General features: G+C 49.7%; 1 protein-coding gene across 10 annotated transcripts in view; it reads left to right on the top strand.

Annotated features, from left to right (window-relative positions):
• lrrc7 (leucine rich repeat containing 7) overlaps nt 1-21,632 on the top strand; it is an 895,132-nt gene that overhangs the window by 641,853 nt on the left and 231,647 nt on the right. For all 10 annotated transcript variants that reach the window (XM_072511053.1, XM_072511057.1, XM_072511054.1 and 7 more), the window contains one exon: nt 12,330-12,445. In XM_072511053.1, the coding sequence (XP_072367154.1) occupies nt 12,330-12,445 (116 nt within the window). The remainder of the gene's footprint in view (nt 1-12,329; nt 12,446-21,632) is intronic.

Raw genomic sequence — 21,632 nt, 5'->3', positions numbered from 1 at the left:
TATGCTGATTGGTCCCATTGCATGTCCATCAGTGTGTGTGTGTCTGCACCATAATAGACTGGTGTATATTATGACATCCCCCCTTTTATATAAAGAACATGTGCCTGCGTGACAATAAATATTGTGTAGTGAATGTACCTGACTATGTGTGTGCGTGTTATTTACATGACTATGTACATGAGGCTAATCTATTTACACAGGAAGGTGCCTGGTGCAGAGAAATAGGGTGTCACACCAACAACGAAATGAACATTATATAAAAACTACTGGAATGATGAAACAGGATAACAGAACAGATCAAAGAGTCCAACATTGTAAAACTCGTAAGTCAAGTTTCTGAGGTGGGCGACGAATTCTGGTTGACCGTCAGGGTGGCACACCACTCGTCGTCTGGATTAATGCTGTGCACCGACAGCGGCTAGTGGTTTTCATTCGGGGACAGTCTGTTCTTTGTTATAACAGCGACTCGAAAAGGCTCCCTTGGGTCCTCAGCATCACTGATCTACGGGAAGTCGGAATCGGACTCGGTGAACATGGATTGAATTACCCGAACGTTCCTGCGAGGCTGGCTGAAGCGATGTGAATTGGCAGGCTGAGCTGCTCGACAGCAGGCAGCATAGTGGCCAAGTCTGCCACATCGTAGGCATTGTCGTGAATTTGCAGGACATTGCCGCTTTAAATGGGCGGAGCCACAGTTGCCGCACGTCGTGACGTCAGTACGCTCGTTGCGCCACCGCGCATGCGTGGTGTGGTCCTGCGTGGTGCGCGCCTGCGCATCATGTTCCTCTACATCACCGTCCCCTCGTTTGGCGCATACAAGCGTGGGAGGCCGCGGAAAGCGCGCAAAATGACCGCCCTCATCCAGGCTGCAGCCTTGGAGGTGTTCAATTGTTTGGACCCGTTCCGCCTCGTGGGGACCTTGCCGCGCCGTTTCAGCCGCCTGTATGTGGGAGTACTGGCTGGTGGCATTTTCATGCAGGACACAGGTCTCGATGGCAGTCTCTAGGGTGAGTTGCTTAATTTTGAGGAGCTGCTGACGCAGGGGTTCCGACAGAACACCAAATATGATCTGGCCACGTATCATGGAGTCGGAGGTGGGCCCATAGCCGCAGGACTGCGCAAGGATGCGGAGGTGTGTTAAAAAGGAACGGAAAGGCTCGTCCTTACCCTGCAAGTGCTGCTGGAACAGGTATCTTTCGAAGCTTTCATTGACCTCCATGCTGAAGTGGGTATCGAATTTGAGGAGAACCGTCTTGTACTTTGTCTTGCCCTCGTCGTCTGCGAATGTGAGGGAGGTGAAGATGTGGATGGCGTGTTGCCCGGCCGTGGAGAGGAGCAGAGCAATCTTCCTGGTGTCCGTGGCTTTGAGGAAGAGCTGGAAGCGCTGTTTAAAAATCTTCCACTTGACCCCGAGATTGCTGGCGATGCGGAGCGGCGGCGGCGGGTTGATGGTCTCCATACTTCAGGATGCCGAAATGCTGATTTGTTGCAGGTGGGTCTCAGAAGTGCTAGTGTGCAACCACACCTTGTATCATGATGTGATGGGTGTTCTGGATCACAAACAGGTCACCAGCACTGGAAGTGGTGCAACTCTATTTTATTATAAGGTTAACTATATTAACATACTTGAACTGTGGGTAAATGCAAGACCAGATTTAACTGTTGACCCTTGCCTCGTCCTAACCAGGTGATGCACTCAGCACATGGTGAATGTCTGTGTTGCAGGCTGTGAGCTCTGTGCTCCGAGTTGGCTGCTACTAGAATGAGCGGGAACTCTCCTGTCCCCTGTCTTTATAGTACGTGTGCTCTCACTGGTGATTGGCTGCGGTGTTGTGTATGCTGATTGGTCCCACTGCATGTCCATCAGTGTGTGTGTGTGTGTCTGCACCATAATAAACTGGTGTATATTATGACAATTGGGGCACGGCGATTAACGAGCGGGGAAGGCCAAAATCGAGATTCGGGCCATGCGCGAATCTGTTTACGATCCAAGTGGCCAGCCTGCTCCCGATTGTGAGTTCCAGAATTCGCCCAAATATGACGAGCATATCATTAACCTCAATTTGCATTAATTTCCACCTCATTCGCAAGATTGAAGTTGAATGTAACGGCTTCCCGGGAATTAACCGGCTCCCCAGTGGCGATTAATGCACCTTTTTATAAACGTGAACTGGCGCAATGGCTACTGAGGGGAGCTGAGGAGGTGAGCAGCCATTTCCATCATCCGGCATGCAGCCCAAGGCCACTGGAGCTGCTGTCCCAGTGCTCGGGTGGGGTGGAGAACCCCTCAGGAGGGTCGGGTTGGTCAGGGGACTGAAGCGTTTCAGATCGAGTGTCCTCCTGGACCGGGGGGTTGGGGGGCGTGCAGTGGGGGTGGTTGCAGGAGTGTGGGGCTTTTTGGCTGTGAGGCCTTCAAGCCATCTTTAAATATTGTGGATACCATAACAGGGGCAACTACAGCTGCAGCCTGTCTGTCTTAGCAAACACTTCTAGGACAGAGCCCTGTTCTTGGTTACATGCTGATGGTCACTTCAACTGCCTTTGACTGTGAACAGCTTCTAGCTTCACAGCCTGAAGGAACTGACCTTATTAGGTGTGAGAGCACTTCACAGCTCTCAAGTGGCTTCTCGTGGATACACATGCTGTCATAATATACACCAGTATATCATGGTGCAGACACACACACTGATGGACACACAGCAAGACCAATCAACACACACAACACTGCAGCCAATCACCAGTTAGAGCACACTCATTATATAGACAGAGGGCATCAATTTTCCCGCTCATTCGGGATGCAGCCTCTCAGAAGGACAGAGCTTACAGCTTACAGCACAGATCTTCACCATGGGCTGAGTGCATAGACTGGTTAGGACAGGCATAGGTCTTTAGTTTAATCTAACATCGTGTTTACCCACAGTGAAAGTGTGTTCAACAGTTTCTAGTTAATAAAATAGTGTTGCACTATTTTAAGTGTTGGTGGCCTGTATGTGTTCCACGGATCAAGAGCACCCAACACATCACACGCCATGTCTCAGAGGATGATTATTGCATCACATTTCAACCAAACTTTGAAGCCTCAACACTTTGCCGGAACTCTAGAAGCATCAGCACCATCGAGGCAGCAGCCAACAACCAAACACTCAAGAGCTGGGCTTCAGCACTGAGGATATCCTCGCGCCCAAAGGGTGAGTGTGTAGATCAGGGGAGGATACCAGAGCACGGTCTCCTTAATGTTCGTGGCAGGGCTCTAGGGTCAGGGGTCTCGGGGCTCCTGCTGTGGCCGGGGTTGAGTGTGCAGACCAAGGTTTCCCAGCACAACTAGCTTGGTGGACGGCACTCTGAGATACGGCGGGACACTTAAGTGTGGGGCAGGATTGGGTGATTTGAGGGTCCCGGGGTGGAAGCCCAAACTGATTGGCAATCTATTGCCTTCTCCAATTCCTTACAGAGACCAAAATGGATGGTGGTGTCGGTGCCGCAGAGGATGCCCTCGTGGTGCTGGTAGCAGCCCAGGTGGCCAAGACGCCGGAGAAGGCAGCAGCGTTGAGAGGTTAACACATGTGCTGGCAACTGCCGGACACCCTGAAGACCCGGTCATCCATCAGGCCAAGGAGGAACCCAGAGGGGGACCTCTGCAATGGCCCAAGGTATACAGGCTATGTTTGTCTTTCGAGGAGATGACAGACAGCATGAGCCACAGGAAACTCCGTCTCAACAAAGAGACAGTGCGACACCTGTACCATATCCCCATGGACTTGGCATCCCTTTCCCAATGGCTGTGAAGGTCACCACAGTCCGCCTATGACACCAGATTATTCCAGGGCTTGAGCAGGGACTTGTGCGGTATATTACAAGCTATAGCCAAATAGCGTTCACACCCATCTCCTGAATGGGGTCTGCATCGAGAGCGGGAAGTAGGTGGGAGCGGAGGGCAATGTGGGTTCGGGTGCAGGCAGGCCCGTTGTGTAGATTAATGTGACAGAGGCTTTACATGTATCAGGTGTACCATGTTTTTAATAGTGAACATTTGGCATTTCTATTTCCCCTAGCTCCAGATAGTGCCCCCCTCCCCACCCCAAGGCGCCCTCAATCTTCTTGATTTCACAGGGTCTACTGCTATGTCTAGGTGTGTCCCCAGGATGCATATCAGAGATGGAGGTAGCCTTCTGCTATTCACGCCCAGTGGCCTTTGATGCTCTTGGGGGCATCCAAAGGAGGGCCTGGAGCCGGAGGGTCCACCCGACATATCGGTGTCATAGGCTTTGCCGTGCCACCTGTTCAGCCCGCTGCGGTTGAAATGCGCCGGTGTCAGGAGGGGTGAATTCAGAAGAACTGGAGACCGCCCTCGGCCACTTGGTGGCAGGCCCAGGGTTGGCCTCCAGTGCTTTCCCCTCCCTGATGCTGCGTGTAGGGCCCTGGGGGACTCCATGGGACAGAGGGGCTATTGCAATGAGCTTCAGAGGTCTCTGCGTCATCTGGCGCTACCGGTCCTAGAGGCTCCCCATTGTCTGTGCCATGATGTTGACGCCCTCAGCGATGGTCCTCCATGACTGGGCCATGCTCTGCAGGGCCTCAGCATGTCCATCTGCCTCTGGGACACAGCTCTCAGCAGACATCCGACTGCTGTCTCCCTTGGATGTTCTTGCCTCGACCTGATGTGCATCAGCAGCTGTGTGGTGCTCACCAGATTGTGCCCCAGAGGCCTGTCCACTAATGTTGTCCACTGAAATGTGTGTCTCTGATCTGGTGCAAGATGGGGATGATAGCTGTGACACCTTGATGGTGGTCTCCTCAGAGCTCGCCTCCGAGATATGAGCGGCACAGTAGCATTGTGGTTGGTACTGTTGCTTCACAGAGCCAGGGACCTAGGTTCGATACCGGTTTGGGTCACTGTCTGTGCGGAGTCTGCACCTTCTCCCTGTGTCTGCGTTGGTCCTCTGGGTGCTCCAGTTTCCTCCCACATGTCCCGAAAGATATGCTTCTAAGGTGAAGTGGATATTCTGAATTCTCCCTCAGCATACCCGAACAGGTGCCGTAGTGTGGCAACTAGGGGATTTTCACAGGGGGTGGGGGGGAAACAACTACGATTGTTCCAGCCCGATCAGATGGAGATCCTGCAAATGAATGGACATGTGGTCAGTGAGAGGGGAGGATCATTTTGTCTGACATGAACTCACTTGAGACAGGTCATCTGGGTGAAGGGGCAGTGGATCCTCACCTCTGTGGCGCAGGCCAACCTCGCTGTTGGTGACCGCTCTCTCCTCAGCCAGCCCCGAGAGCTCCAGGGCCTGTTCCTCACAGGGGGTGAGTACTCAGATCTCTGGTACTCTGGTCTGTATCCTGGCCATTTCCCGCTTATTATGGGCTATCTTCTCCTGCGGGGCCAAGGAGAGTGCCTTGTGAGCCGAGTGCTTGATGGATCAGGGGGTTCTATAGCAGGTGGCATGTGTGGGCACCTCAACTATTCATGAAGGTGTAGTGTTGGTGGATGCTGAGCGTGCTCAGGAACAAGCACGAAGATCAGATGTGGGGATGGTGCGAGGCGTCAGCCAGTGGTTTGTTGGGGTTGTGGGGAGCGGGTTGGGAATTTGAGGGTTGGCAGGCGGAACTGATGCCAGGAGAGAGGTGGTAATTTACCCTTGTAGCTCGGTAGATGTTATTGGTCTTTTTCCAATATTGGATGCTGGTCCTCTTGGTCATGCTGCCCGCACTGACAGCTGCTGCCTCTGTTTCCCAGGCAGTATAGATGATCCTGTTGCTGGTCTTCTGACCCCCTCGGGGGAATAGTTTGTCCTGTCTCGCATCAACAGCGTTGAAAAGCCTGGCCAGGTCGGCATTGCTAAAGTGAGCAGCAGACTTGCATGCTACTATGCTTGTGTGTTGACTGGGAGAGGTGAGGGAGCGCATAAAAGCAGCTCCCCCTTGTTAAAGGCAAGACGCTGAGGCACGAGTCTGGTGAATCAGGCGGTGAAATAGCCATTAATGGCGAGAAGCACAAGAGTGTCGTTAAATAGAGGCCGAGGTGACTTCCAGTGGCGGCATGTAGGAGAAGGTCACTCAAAAGGTAGCTCCTGCCAGAGTCCTTGATGTTTTTCGTACTTTTAGCCCAGACCGGGGGAATTTGGTTGACAAACCCAACCCATCTAACTGTATTATGTGAGAAAATGTTGAAAGCCGTGAAAAGGATTATAGAATCATAGAATCATAGAAGTTTACAGCATGGAAACAGGCCCTTCGGCCCAACCAGTCCATGCCGCCCAGTTTTTACCATTAAGCTAGTCCCAGTTGCCCGCACTTGGCCCATAACCCTCTATACCCATCTTACCCATGTAACTATCTAAATGCTTTTTGAAAGACACAATTGTACCCGCCTCTACTACTACCTCTGGCAGCCCATTCCAGACACTCACTACCCTCTGAGTGAAGAAATTGCCCCTCTGGGCCCTTCTGAATCTCTCCCCTCTCACCTTAAACCTATGCCCTCTAGTTTTAGACTCCCCTACCTTTGGGAAAAGATGTTGACTATCCACCTTATCTATGCCCCTCATTATTTTATAGACCTCTATAAGATCACCCCTAAGCCTCCTACGCTCCAGGGAAAAAAGTCCCAGTCTATCCAGCCTCTCCTTATAACTCAAACCATCAAGTCCCGGCAACATCCTAGTAAATCTTTTCTGCACTCTTTCTAGTTTAATAATATCCTTTCTATAATAGGGTGACCAGAACTGCACACAGTATTCCAAGTGTGGCCGTATCAATATCTTGTACAACTTCAACAAGACGTCCCAACTCCTGTATTCAATGTTCTGACCAATGAAACCAAGCATGCCGAATGCCTTCTTCACCACCCTGTCCACCTGTGACTCCACCTTCAAGGAGCTATGAACCTGTACTCCTAGATCTCTTTGTTCTATAACTCTCCCCAATGCCATACCATTAACTGAGTAGGTCCTGGCCTGATTCGATCTGCCAAAATGCATCACCTCACATTTATCTAAATTAAACTCCATCTGCCATTCGTCGGCCCACTGGCCTAATTGATCAAGATCCCGTTGCAATCCTAGATAACCTTCTTCACTATCCACTGTGCCACCAATCTTGGTGTCATCGGCAAACTTACTAACCATGCCTCCTAAATTCTCATCCAAATCATTAATATAAATCACAAATAACAGTGGACCCAGCACCGATCCCTGAGGCACACCACTGGTCACAGGCCTCCAGTTTGAAAAACAACCCTCTACAACCACCCTCTGCCTTCTGTCGTCCAGCCAATTTTGAATCCAATTGGCAACCTCACCCTGGATCCCGTGAGCTTTAACCTTCTGCAACAACCTACCATGCGGTACCTTGTCAAAGGCTTTGCTAAAGTCCATGTAGACAACGTCTACTGCACTGCCCTCATCTACCTTCTTGGTCACTCCCTCAAAAAACTCAATCAAATTTGTGAGACATGATTTTCCACGCACAAAGCCATGCTGACTGCCCCGAATCAGTCCTTGCCTCTCTAAATGCTTGTAGATTGGAAAGAAGGGTATGAGTGGTAGTCCTTCAGCGGAGACGGAGAAGGTGTGAGGCTCGTTGGGAGTAAAGGTGTCAGAGGCGACCTCGTTAGGTGGGCCGTGCGTATCACGGTAGAACCGCTGACGGAGGTAATGGCACTGAAGTTCGAGAGACAATTTGGCAGGCACTTTGAAAAGCAAGGAAGGGAGATGATGGAGACCCTCAAAAGTTCCGTTGAGGACGCGCTGGGCCCGATAAGAGAGAGTTTGGGAAGGACCATGGAGGCGGTGAAGGACCATGGAGAGGAGCTGAAGGAAGTGGAGGAGACCTTGTTGTGACTTTGCGACCAAATTGCCTCATTGGAATCTGAGCTGCTGGTGGTGGAGGATAGGAATAAGGCCCTGGGATTTGGACTGAACTGAGTGGGACTTTAATGGGTGTTGATGGGATTGTATTGTTGGGGGATGTTTTAATATTTTTGTGTGAATGTTTGGTTAAGTGGTTCTTATTGTTCTGTATTGGAGTGTTGGGGGACTGATGGGTGGGCCAAAGAGGTTTGGGGTAATGATTAAGGCAGTAATGTTGATAATATATGGCCCAAGATGATTTGGTTTTGATTATTCCTTTGTAGTGCGTGTGTGGGTGGGTGGGGGGGGGGGGGGGGGGGGGGGGGGGAGTTTCTATCTCTTGGCTTTGTTCTTTGGCTGTGGGACCCCACTAGCAATTAGATGTTAGCTAGTGAGTGAGAGTGAGGTGGGGGGAGGGCAGCGACCTGTTGGACCTGTTTGGACAGGTCTCCTTGAGCCGAGAGTTTGGTAGGGGGAAGGGGGTGGTAATGAGAGAGCATTGTTCGTTGGGCGATAGCTGGCAGGTGTCTAAATTAGGGGAAGATAAGGGGGTCGGTAAAGAGTAGATTGTTCATGGTGACCAGGGGGTTTTCTTTGCCCATAGGAGGAGCTGGTGGCCACCTTGGGTGGGCCTCGATTCTAGGAACTTGGAAAAAGGGGGAATAATCCCTTGTGATGGAAAAGGCAGGCTTGAGAGGGAGGGGGAGTGAGAGACCCCAATGAGACTAGTCCCCTGGAATGTTAGATGGCACCATTCATGCCAGGATGCCAGGCTGGCATTTGCCCATGCTACCATACCCGGAGGCCGACCATCCGGTGCCCTCCGATCGCCTGGGACACCCATCCAGGTACCGTTAAGCCTGGTCCCCATTTTGGGGACCAGTACTGAACTGTGCCGGCTGGGGTCTCCTCAACGGGCACTAGGCTTAACGTACCGGAGGGGGGTCTCACAGGCCGGTGGGGGAGGGTCTCCCAGGCGATTAAAGGGGCGTGGATGGTCGACCCCTGGGCATGGTGGCACCCTGGCACTGCTGGAGGACTTCCAACAGATGAGTTTGGGCGTTTCGAGTGTCGGAGGTTGCCTCAGGTTTCGAGAGAGCCGGGCGCCATTTAAAAACGGTGTCCTGATCTCATCCTGCACTGAGGAACCCCGCTCGTTGGAGCTCCTTAATGTAGGGAACGACGCTGCTAATCCCGCCAAGAAAATACTTTTTTTTTTAGTTAGATTATGCCCCATGTCTTCCTCAAGTTTTCAGGAAAGATCAGACAGGTTTTGTCAAAGGCCGGCAGTTGTCGTCTAATATGTGACGATTGCTAAATGTTGTGCCTTCCCGACTGAGGGGCCTGTTCCAGAGGTAATCATTGCATTAGATGCCAATGAGGCATTCGATAGGGTACAATAGGGGTATCTCTTTGCAGTCTTGGAGAACTTTGGGTTTTGACCCATATTTGTGTTTGGATACAACTGTTGCACAAGTCCCCAACAGCTAGTGTTCACACCAATACCATGAACTCGGGGTACTTCCAATTAAATAGGGTAATGAGGAAGGGGTGGCCTTTGTCCCCTCTCATGTTTGCATTGGCGATAGAGCCTTTGGCCATTGCGTTAAGGGCTTCAGATAAGTGGAGGGGGATAGTGAAGGGAGGGGTGGAGCACCTATTTACATATGCTCCTCATTTGATTGGAGAAATGTTTACCACATTTTTAAGTTTCACATTCCTGGGCTTCATGAAACTTGCAACTGAAAGCAAAACAAAAACACAACAGCAGTTGAAGGAGTTGAATCAATCTTGGAAATATGCAAATACAGAGATCGGAATTTTCCCAATATTTGTGAGTGTCAGGCTATGACTGAAAACCGGCATGTTTCTCCCTAGAAACGGTGCCAAGTTTTCAGACAAGATTTTCTGGCACTTTGTGGTTTATGCCATTGCTCTAGTGAGGTGGAGCCTGATAGAGCCGGCATGGCTGGCTGCAAAGTGAGCAGTGCGCCACCTTTAAAAGGTGCCCCGAACTACATTTAAAATATCGCCCCCAAATCCTCATGGACATGGAGGACCACCCCCACAAGCATCAGGGCGTTCCTGGCCACCCCTCCACAATGAATGTTTCAGGAGGCACTCTTCCACCCTCTTCCCTGCACACCACAGAAGTATTGCGGGCACTCTCCCCTTCACAGCCATCACGCCCTGCACCTTGCAGGCATCGGAGCTCTCCCCTCTTTCCCCTCCTTCCCCCTTGCCATCATCAGGCTCTCCCATTCCCTCCCCCCCCCTCCCACACATAAGAGGAATCCCCTCTCCCACATTGAAGGAGTGTTCACCTACACTGTCAGAGCGCCCTTTATGCGCCCATTTGGCATTGTCCACTTGGCGCTGCTCGCGGCACTGCCAGGAGACACCGGCAATGTGTCGGAGCAATGCCCAGCCTTGGCCCTCAATGCCCAGGCCTCCAGACACAACCGTGCCATAGCATGTTCATCATTTTGCAAACCAGTAGTGATTCGTGCCAGTGCGATGTCATGCTGCCAGGGGTAGAGGATACGTTGTTGGTGGACGCTATGGCATAAAGCCATTTAATTATATTTAAATTTGTTCTAATTCATGAAAATCAGGTTCACACCCGAGCTGGACAACGCAAAGAGTGGAGGAGTAGAGAGGTGTAGCTCACAGGAAGCAGTACTCACAACACAGAGTGTGTAGCTGAGACATGTTTGAACAGCCGGAGGCTCAGATTGTCAAGTCAGGTGATGGTAGACATCTCGAGCTTCCTAAAGCAGCCTTATTGCCAGATAAACCTGACGGAATGTGTTACCTGTGGCTGTAAAAAGACCATAATTCTCTGGATTCTTCCAGGGCTCTGCTGGTTGATATATTCAGGATCTCGCAGTTGGTAGATCATAAATTCCTAAGACAGGAGACTGGGTCATTTACCAGGTTGGCAATTATGCCAATTTCATCTATGACATTTCCAGTCAGATTGAGTGGGGTACCCAAGTTTGCATCCCTGGTTAGCTTCCCACAGATGTAGCGTGTCATTGACTGCACATACATGACAATCCGTGCACTCTCAGATCAGTCAGGGGTATTTGTGAATTTCATAGGCTTCCATTCCATCAATTGTGCAGCTGGTGTGCCAGCATGAAAATATATCTTTGCAGGTGTGCACACGATTCCCAACGAGCTGTCTTGATGTCTTCCTGACTGAACTTTCAGACCTGCAATTAGAAGGGTCGCTGCTAGGAGCCATGGAACCTACCTGAAAAGTATGATTCTTTGAGTTTGATTATGTCACACTACTGCTTGGCTAGCATGTGGGGCAGCTCTTCCAATGTCTGCGCATATTCCCAGATGTTGCTTTGTAGGGTTGCTGGGCTGGGTTGGCCTTTGTCCTTTCTGGTGTCTAGGTCAATACCAGGTTTTCCACCCTGTTTTATTATTCTTAATTTTTTTTTGCTACACTTTAATACAACTGAGTGGCTTGCTGGGCCTTTTCAGAGGCAGTTTGGAGTCAACCGCATTGCAAAAACACCATGAAGGGCATTCGTGAACCAGATGAGTATTTGTAACAATCCAATAGTTTCATGCTCTCATCAATGCTAACTTTTTAATTCGAGATTTACTTAATTTGCGGGATTTAAATTCCTCAGCTGCCATGGTAGTATTTAAGATCATGTCCGTGATAATTAGCATCAGCTGCCATGTTGGGATTTATCAGATCCATGATAATTAGTCCCAGCCTCTTGATAACTAGTCCAGTAACATAGCTGCTTATACTGTAACCACTTTAGGTCTCTGCAGGTTCCCAAATTGTGAGCTTCTGATTGCAAGATTACTGCAAATCTTTGCTAAATTGAGATCAAGAAATTCCCCACAGGAAGGAATTTAAAGGAAACTGTTAAATACCATTACCCCCAGCAATGTCCACAGTTCATTTCTCGTATAGATAACACTAGCCCCAGTCGTATTTATTGTCTTTCTCTCACTTGGAAGCAAAAAAGGGAGGGGAAATAGCATCATATTTTGGGCATCCCATGTTTGGAAAGTCAAAAATACACAAAATAACAATTCCACTGAGGGCCATAGATAGAGTCATACTTTCAGCAAAGCTCTGTGCTTCTTATTATTTTGAAATTCTGTGTCACATTTGAGTTCCTAAATGTCAATAAATGGTCTAATATGGATGCATGAGCCTCATGCATTGGAATAATAGTACTGATTAATTAAGGGCAATCTTATTTGGATAATTATAATTGTGGAGATAGCAATGTGAACAATTATTATCAGATTATAGCTATAATTGTGATGCATTGTGATTTTGAATTTGTGTAGTGATCCTTTAAAAGAGAGATCTTATTCTCATTACAAATAGTCTCAATTGCTGTTGTACTGAAAGGGATGTGCACTTTGAAACATAACTCAGCAGGTTTCATCGGTATTATAATGCAATCTCTTCCTGATATATTTTTAATACAGATTGGAAGTTGTAAAAATGTGACTGTTATGTCTTTGCGTTCGAACAAACTGGAAAGGTTGCCTGAAGAGATTGGACAGATGCAGAAACTGAAAGTGTTAAATTTAAGTGATAACAGGTAACACAAATTCTTGACTTTTTAGAATTTAATTGAAAATACATGTGTATATTAGCACTGCAATACATTGCATGCAGTGCTGCAAAATCATCTGTCCATTTCATTGGCACAACATATCACTATCGTAATGCAGTCATTCACAGAAGCCATAGAACAGGTTGTATGAAGCCAGTTTGTTCATCCAGGGTATGATATGTGCTTCTGGCATACAAGTTATTGAAATTTACATTTAAAGTTAAAGCCACCAGAGGACATGGTGGCACAGCGTGTGCTCCACTTTGCAGAATGCAGATTCATGTCCTCAGTTTCTTAAACTATGGATTTCCTATCTTAATTGTGTTGCATCCGGGATGCAGGAAAGGCCAAGTTGTTCAAATAACCATTCACCATCCGTCACCTAGTAGCTAGTATCCAGTCCTACAATGGTAGCAAAGAAGATGAAGGGTATAGCCAGGGCAGTCAGTGCTAATTCTAACATTTGGAGTACAGCCATTTAAAGCTGCATAACATTTAATAGCCGTACCAAGTCAGACAAGGTAAGAGGAGCCATTCCAAGAATATGCTCTACTTACCATTTCTGTCATTTGCAATCATCTCTTCCTCATTGTGATAAAATGATTTAAACAGCTTGATATCAAGATGACAATGGGGTATCTGCCAGAATTAAGCAAATGCATGAGAAACCTCCAAGAAATCCAGTGCACAAGTTATTTAGGGAATAAAATTTCAATTAATTCTTTAGAACTGCTGAGTCATTTAATATTTATTTCAAGTACTGAGCAACACTGCATTTTCTATATGTGTGTAATTACACCAAATGGGTAATGCCAGAAAATGTACCTAGTGTATCAGGCATCATCTTATGCTTGCCTTATTTAAATACACTGATCCATTTTAAATCAGAGGCATTTACAGTGTGCCAAATATTTTCTGGCAGAAATTTGGGTGGGAGCAAAAGGGAGTAGGAATCCATGTACCTGCCCAACATAATATTGCGCACAAATCAGATGGTATTCATGGGAAAATCTTGGATATTGAATGCCTCTTATTGACAGCTTTTTTCTCCATTTTATGCTTTAAAAGTGCTGGTTAGACACAACCTGAAAACAGAACTTCTCCATTAAATGGTGATTCAATGCATTATGAATGGGAAATTCTACCAAAAACCACTTTCCCAATTCAGGATATACAGTAGGGGGAGTACTTCACATAAAACCTTAACAATGTTCTATGAATTTTAATGAATAGAAATTGGGAATGGGTGGTCATTGATACTTCAGTGAATGTGATGCACAAGGAATCTCCACAGGAGAATGGCACAGTGACAGGTGGTGCATTATATGGTTTGGAACTGCTTATTCTTTGAGGCAGTAAAATCACCACAACACTAAAGGTTGTCCTTTGAGTGGTGTTCGTTTTAATTGTTTAAAAAATATATTTTTAATGCATGGATGGCATCATTAATTAGCATCTTTTATAAATTCTTGTAGAGCTGGTTATAGGGTTAATTCAGAAGTAAATACAAGCTGCAATGTAACTCAAAACAAGCACAAATTAAATTCCAAACTCTCATGCCAGTCAAAACGTAAAAATGGAAGATATCCTCTGAGTTACCCTTGGTGTTAATTAGTGGGTTGAGAATATATTCCTGCATTTTTAAGATTTGGGGACATTAACACGTTAAGGTTAATTAATGACTGCCACATTCAATGTGGGAAATGTATGCAAATGAAAAAAATTGGAGTCAGAGAATTGTTGCATGCAGTATTTCCAGAGGCCTGAAACCTTTATGTGTTTTTAAATTGTTAAAACTCAATCCATGGTCAATATTCATAGAACTATAGATTTATTGGTTCCAGCACAGGGGGAGGCTATTCAGCATGTCATGTCCATGCTGGTATTCTACAAGAGAAACTCAGCCACTCTTACCCCACTCTTAGCTCTTAGCCTTGCAATTTTTTTCTCTTCAGGTAAATAAGCGATTCCGTTTTGAAAGTCACAATTGTATCTGCCTCCATTACACTCTCAGGAGTACGTGCCAAATCCTAACTGCTCACTATATAAAAAGCTTTTCCAGATATCACCTTGATTTTTTTTGCCATTCACCTTAAATTGAAATCTTTGGGTTCTCGACCCGTTGCCAATAAAGACAGTTTCTCCCTAACTACCTTCCCTAACTACTCTGTCCAGACCTCTCATGAGTTTGAAAATTCTATCAAATCATTCTCAATCCTCTTGGCTTTAAGGAGAACAGACCCAGTTTCTCCAACCTAACTGCGTAAATGGTAAAAAGAATTGCCAGATGTTGCTGTGCAGAGGGACCTGGGTGGAGGGTCTTAGTGCCCCAATCGGGCTCGGGGAGGTAATAGTGGGGTTGGGGGCGATGCAATCGGGCAAAGCCCTGGGTCCGAACGGATATCCGGTGGAGTTTTATAAGACGTTTTCCGGGTTGCTGGCAGGGGAGGGGGGGACGAGTACATCCCAACCAGACTGGTGACGTGGAACGTTCGGGGACTGAATGGGCCAGTCAAATGGGCCTGTGTGTTCGCACACTTGAGGCAACTGAACGTGGATGTGGCCATGCTGCAGGAGACACATCTGAAGGTGGGGGACCAGATTAGGCTAAGGAAGGGATGGGTTGGGGAAGTGATTCGGGGTTAGACTTCAAAATGAGGGGGGATGGCAATTTTGGTTAATAAGCGGGTGGCGTTATGTTATGTTTAGTAGGAAACTGGAGGGAATGGCTGTGGTGTTGGTGAATATATATGCCCCGAACTGGGACGACGTGGAATTTATGAGGCGGGTGCTGGGGAAAATTCCGGACCTAGATTCGCATCGAGGGCCAGATCGCCCCACGCCCCCCCCCCCCCCCCCCCCCCCCCCCCAGGACCCCGGAGCCCGCCCGCGCCGCCTTGTCCCGCCGTTCGAAAGGTGATTCAATCCACGCCGGCTGGCGTGGGATGACAGCGGCGGGACTTCGGCCCATTGCGGACCGGAGAATCGCCGGGGGTGGGCTCTCTGACCGGCGCGATTTCCGCCAACCGGCGCGGCGCGATTCCCAACCCGCCGAATCTCTGGTGGCGGAGAATTCGGGACACGGCGGGGGCGAGATTCACCCAGCCCCCGGCGATTCTCCAACCCGGTGGGGGGGTCGGAGAATCGCGCCCCATGGGAGGGGATTTTAGTACTGCCCTGTATCCAAGGCTGGACCGGTCGAGTTCTAGGTCTGGGAAGGTATCAGTTATGGCGAAGGAGCTCCGGGGGTTCATGGAGCATACGGGGGGTGGGGGTTCAATCCATGGAGGTTTGGGAGGCCGAGAGGTAAGGAATTTTTGTTTTGTTCCCATGTGCATAAGGTGTATTCCCGGATAGACTTCTTTGTGATGGACAAAACGCTGCTGGCAGAGGTGGTAGATGCTGAATATTCAGCAATAGTGGTGTCAGAACATGCCCCGCACTGGTTGGGCTTGCTAGTGATAAAGGAAAGGGCCAGCGCCCGCATTAGAGGTTGGATGTAGGGCTATTAGTGGAGGAGGAGGTGTGTGAGCGGGTGAGGGAGGCCATTCGGGGATACATTAAGAGCAATGATATGGGTGATGTGTCGGTGGGGGTGGACTGCGAGGCAATGAAGGCGGTTAACGGGAGAATTCATCTCAATTCGGGCCCATAAGGAGAAGGTGGAGTGGGCGGAGTTAGACAGGTGGGTGAAATTCTGCCGGTGGACGAAATTCTGCAGGTGGACAGGAGACGGGCTTTTGAAAGAGCGTCAAAGACTGCACCTAGAATGTGGGCTCCTGTCCACAGGTAAGGCGGTGGGGCAGCTGAGGAGGGTAAGGGGGGCAGACTATGAATATGGGGAGAATGCTAGTAAGATGCTGGCGCATCAGTTGCGAAAACAGGAGGTGGCAAGAGAGATTGGGACAGTGAGGGACACCGGGGGGGAAGGTGGTTCTGGACCCGGCGGGGTTGAATGATGTGTTTTGGGAGTTTTATAGCAAGTTGTGTAAATCAGAACCCCCCAGCTGGGCAGGAGGGGATGAAATGATTTTGGGGGGAGCTGGAGTTCCCGAGGAGTTGGTGGAGAGTCTTGGTGCCCCAATCGGGCTCGGGGAGGAAATAGTGAGGTTGGGGGCGATGCAATCAGGCAAAGCCCTGGGACCGGACAGATATCCAGTGGAGTTTGATAAGACGTTTTCCAGGTTGCTGGGCTGCTTTTGGTAAAGGCTTGCAATGAGTCAAAGGAGTGGGAGTGCTCCCCCAACGTTATCGCAGGCATCGATTTCCCTTATCTTGAAAACAAGATAAAGATCCGAAAAGCTGTGGGTCGTATAGGCCAATCTCCCTGCTAAATGTGGATGCAAAATTGTTTGCAAAGATCCTGGCCACACGGATCGAGGACTGCGTCCCAGGGGTGATAGGTGAGGACTAGACAGGGTTTGTTAAGGGGCAACATCTAGCGACCAACATTAGGCTCCTTAATGTAAGAATGATGCCTGCGGAGGAGCGCGAGGTTGAGGTGGTGGTGGCCATGGATGCAGAAAAGGACTTTGATTGGGTGGAGTGGAAATATTTGCGGGAGGTCCTGGGAAGATTTGGGTCGGGCAGGGATTTGTGGATTGGGTCCGGTTGCTTCACCAGGCCCCGGTTGCAAATGTAAGGACGAATCGGGTGCAGTCGGAATGTTTTAGCCTGTGTCGAGGGAGAAGACAGGGATGTCCACTCTCCCCAACTACTATTAGCCCTGGCCATTGAGCCTTTGGCAATGGCGCTGCGAACATCAAATGTTTGGCGGGAGGTAGTGCGAGGGGGGGTGGAACACAGGGTCTTACTCTATGCAGACGATCTGATCCTTTATATAATGGACTCATTGAGGGGGATTATGGGGATACTGGAGGAATTTGGCCGGTTCTCAGGTTATAAAATGGGCAAGAGCAAGGTTTTTGCGATTCAAGCAAGGGGGCAGGAGAGGAGATTGGGGGAGATGCCGTTCAAGGTGGTGGGAGGGAGCTTTAGGTACCTAGATTTTTGAGTGGCATGGGACTGGGGTCAGCTTCACAAATTAAATTTGGGCAGATTAATAGAGCAGATGAAAGGGGAGTTCTGAAAGTGTGACGTGCTCCCACTGTCCTTGGTGGGGAGGGTACAGACTGTGAAAATTACAGTCCTCCCGAGATTGCTGTTCGTTTTTCAATGTCTCCCAATTTTCATCCCATAGTCGTTTTTTCGGAAGATTAATACGACGATCTCGGGTTTTATTTGGGACGGGAAAGCCCCGCGGGTGAAGAAGGTCCTAATTGAGCGGAGGCGCGGGGAGGAGGGGCTGGCCTTTCCGAACTTTATCAACTATTACTGGGCGGCTAACATATCGATGGTTAGGAAGTGGGTAGTGGGGGAGGGGTCGGTGTGGGAGCGGGTAGAGGCGGCATCTTGCCAAGGCACGAGCCTGAAGGCTTTGTTGACTGCACTTCTGCCGTTCTCGCTGGTAGCCCTGAGGGTGTGAGGACAATGGAGGCAGCACATAGGACAGGAGGGGGCGTCGGTATGGTCACCGATATGTGCTAACCACCGGTTCGCTCCAGGGGGACTGGACGGGGGCTTTAGGAAGTGGCAGCGGGCAAGGATCGAGAGATTCGGAGATCTTTTTATTGAGGGGGGCTTCCCCAGTTTGGAGGAGCCAGAGGAGGAGGTTGAGTTGCCGGGTGGGAATGGGTTCTGCTACTTGCAAATGCGGGACTTTGTTCAGAGGCAAGTTCCGGGCTTCCTGTAACTCCCACTAAGGGGGGCTACAGGACAAGGTGATGTCCAAAACAGGAGTTGGGAAGGGGAAGGTCTCAGAAATATATAAGGAGCTGATGGAGTGGGAATGGGTTTCAATAGGGGAGTGAAGAGGAAGTGGGAGGAGGATTGGGGGGGGGGGGGGTGTTGGAAGTTGGGCTATGGGAGGAGGCCCTGAGGAGAGTCAATGCATCCTCGTCGTATGCCAGGCTTCGCCTGATCCAATTTAAAGTTGTCCACAGGGCTCATATGACTTGGCTCGGATGAGCAGGTTTTTTGAGGAAGTGGAGTACAGGTGTGGGTGGTGTGGGGGTGGAGGGGTCCTGCGAATCCTGTGCACATGTTCTGGGCGTGTCGGAGGTTGAGGGGCTTTTGGCAGGGATTCACGGATGTCGTGTCTGAGGTCCTGGAAGGGAGGGTGACTCCGAGTCCAGAGGTGGCAATATTTGGAATGTCGGAAGATCCGGGAGCCCAGGGGGGAAAGAGAGTTCGACCTTTTGGCCTTTGCCTCCCTGGTGGCCTGCAGACAGATTCTGCTGGGATGGAGGGACGCAGAGCTTCCAAAGTCAGGGGTTTGGGTCGGCGACATGGCGGGGTTTCTAATGTTGGAGAAAATCAAATTCGCCTTACGGAGTTCGTTACAGGGGTTCACTCGGAGGTGGCAGCCGTTCATCAACTTCTTCAAGGAAAATGAGTTTGTCAGCAATGGCGGGGGCGGCAAAATGGGGGGTTGGGGGGAGGGGCATGGAAGTGACGAATAAGGGGAGGAAAACCAATGAAGGGAGGACCGTGAGATGGAGTAGTTACATGGACCATGATTTAGAACAAGTTAAAGTCTGTGCTTGGGGGGGAGATGGCTATGTCATTGTGAGTTTTTTTGTGTTTGTTGGATCTTTCTGTTTAAAAGTGTTAAAATTATAAATACCTTAATAAAATATTTTCTAAAAAAAAACACATTCAGATCTCTTAATGTGTGACCATCAACACCCTTCTTAGCCATGATCAACACCATTTACATTCCCTTTGTCTTTTTGTCCATGACATCTTTGTTAATCTCTTCCTAGCCTCCGCCTATTGCTGGTCCTCCATCACTACTCCACCCCTACCCTCCCACAATAGTGTAAATCTCATCCTATTACCAGTTCTCTCCAGCTCTGACAAAGAGTCATCCAGACTCAAAACGTTAGCTCTCTTCTCTTTCCACAGATGCTGTCAAACCAGCTGAAAGTTTCAAGCGTTTTCTGTTTTTGTTTCAGATTCCAGCATCCGCAGTAATTTGCTTTTATCTTGATGTATATCTCCCATTTAGATCAAAATCCTGTGACTTCTGCGACCTGTCTCATGTATACTGCCGATCAGATACATGGGCTGGATTCTCTGACCTGCCGTGCCAGATTTCTGGGGCAGAATTCTCCGTAATCGGGGTGATGTCCACCGACTGGCGCCAAAACCGGCGCGAATCAGTCCGGCATCACGCCGCCCCAAAGGTGCGGAATCCTCCACATCTTGAGGGGCCGAGCCCTAACCTTGAGGGGCTAGGCTCGCTCCGGACTGATTTCCACCCCGCCAGCTGGCGGGAAAGGCCTTTGGTGCCCCGCCAGCTGGCGCGGAAATGACTTTGCCGGGTGGCGCATGCGCGGGAGCGTCAGCGGCCGCTCACGGCATCCCCGCGCATGCGCAGTGGAGGGGGTCTCTTCCGCCTCCGCCATGGTGGAGACCGTGGCGAAGGCGGAAGGAAAAGAGTGCCCCCACGGCACAGGCCCGCCCACGGATCGGTGGGCCCCGATCGCGGACCAGGCCACCGTGGGGGCAACCCCCGGGGCCAGATCGCCCCGCGCCCCCCCCCAGGACCCCGGAGCCCGCCCGCGCCCCCATGTCCCGCCGGTAAGAGAGGTGGTTTAATCCACGCCGGCGGGACAGGCATTCCAGCAGCGGGACTTCGGCCCATCCGGGCCGGAGAATCGCCGGGGGGGGCCCGCCAACCGACGCGCGCAATTCCCGCTCCCACCGAATATCCGGTGCCGGAGAATTCGGCAACCGGCGGGGGCGGGATTCACACCAGCCCCGGCGATTCTCCGACCCGGCAGGGGGTCGGAGAATCCCACCCCTGGTTCAGCACGCCGGCGGGTGCTCCATTTCACCGGATGGTCAATGGGGTTTCCCATTGTGGGGCAGCCCCACGCCGTCAGGAAACCCCCGGGCTGCTGGCAAAACGGAGCATCCTGATGGCGGAGAATCCAGCCCGTTGTATTCATTAGTCACTTTGATTTGAGTTGCCTAGCCAGAAGATGAATTTTCTAAATCAAACCCTACTATCCTATGCCAGCCATCATTGTCCAGATTCAAACTCCATGGTTGATGGCTGACCTTTTGAGTCTATGCATTGAGTTTCAGCAAACACTTGGAGCTTAGTAGAGACAGTGACATGGGTGAGCAGAGATTTATGTCTCGGGAGGAGGCAGATGTCGCTCCTGATGCGCGACTAAATCGTATGAATTATGTCGGGAGAGGTTGCCGCCATCCTTGTGTACAATTTGATATTATTGGACCATAAGATGTAGGAGCAGAAGCAGGTCATTTGCCCAATCGAGTCTGCTCCACCATTCAATGAGATCATGACTGATCAGAAATGACAATCCTCCACTTTACCACCTTATCCCCATAACCCTTAATTCCCTTAATTATTAAAAATCTGTCTATCTCAGCTTTGAACATACTTAACGACCCAGCCTCTATAGCCCTTACTCTGAGATTATGCCCTCTGTTCCTAGACTTTCCCACAAGTGGAAACAACCTCTCAGCATCTACCCTGTCAAGCTCCCGAGAAGTCTACATGTCTCAATAAGGTTGCCTCTAATTCTTCTAAACTCCAATGAGTCCAGACCGTGTAATCTCTCCTCATAAGAAAATTCCTCCATAGCTGGGGTTAACCTCGTGAAAGTTCTCTGGACTGCCTACAATGTGAGTATATCTTTCCTTTGATAAGGGGACCAAAACTGTTCACAGTATTCCAGGTATAGTGCCTTGTATAGTTTTAACAAGACTTCCCTATTTTGCTTCGAAAATATGTTCCTTCTTCCTCAACCGTGATTTCCCACCTACAGTTGTTGACAGGGCCCTCAACAGCGTGCGGTCCACCTCCCACGCCACTACCCTCGCCCCTCCCCTCCCTCCCAGAACAAGGATAGAATCCCCCTCGTTCTCACATTTCATCCCATCAGCCTCCGTGTGCAAAGCATAATCCTCCGCCATTTTCGCCAACTCCAGCGTGATGCCACCACCAAACACATCTCCCCTTCACTCCCTCTGTCAGCATTCCGCAGAGACCCTTCCCTTCGAGATAATCTAGTCTACCCAACACCTCTCCCATCACCAATGGCACCTTCCCATGCAATCAGAGAAGGTGTAACAC

This window comes from Scyliorhinus torazame, chromosome 7, assembly GCF_047496885.1.
Source record: "Scyliorhinus torazame isolate Kashiwa2021f chromosome 7, sScyTor2.1, whole genome shotgun sequence".
NCBI lineage: Eukaryota > Metazoa > Chordata > Chondrichthyes > Carcharhiniformes > Scyliorhinidae > Scyliorhinus > Scyliorhinus torazame.
The sequence above is the reverse complement of the archived record's forward strand: the minus strand, read 5'-3'. Positions and strand labels throughout refer to the sequence as shown.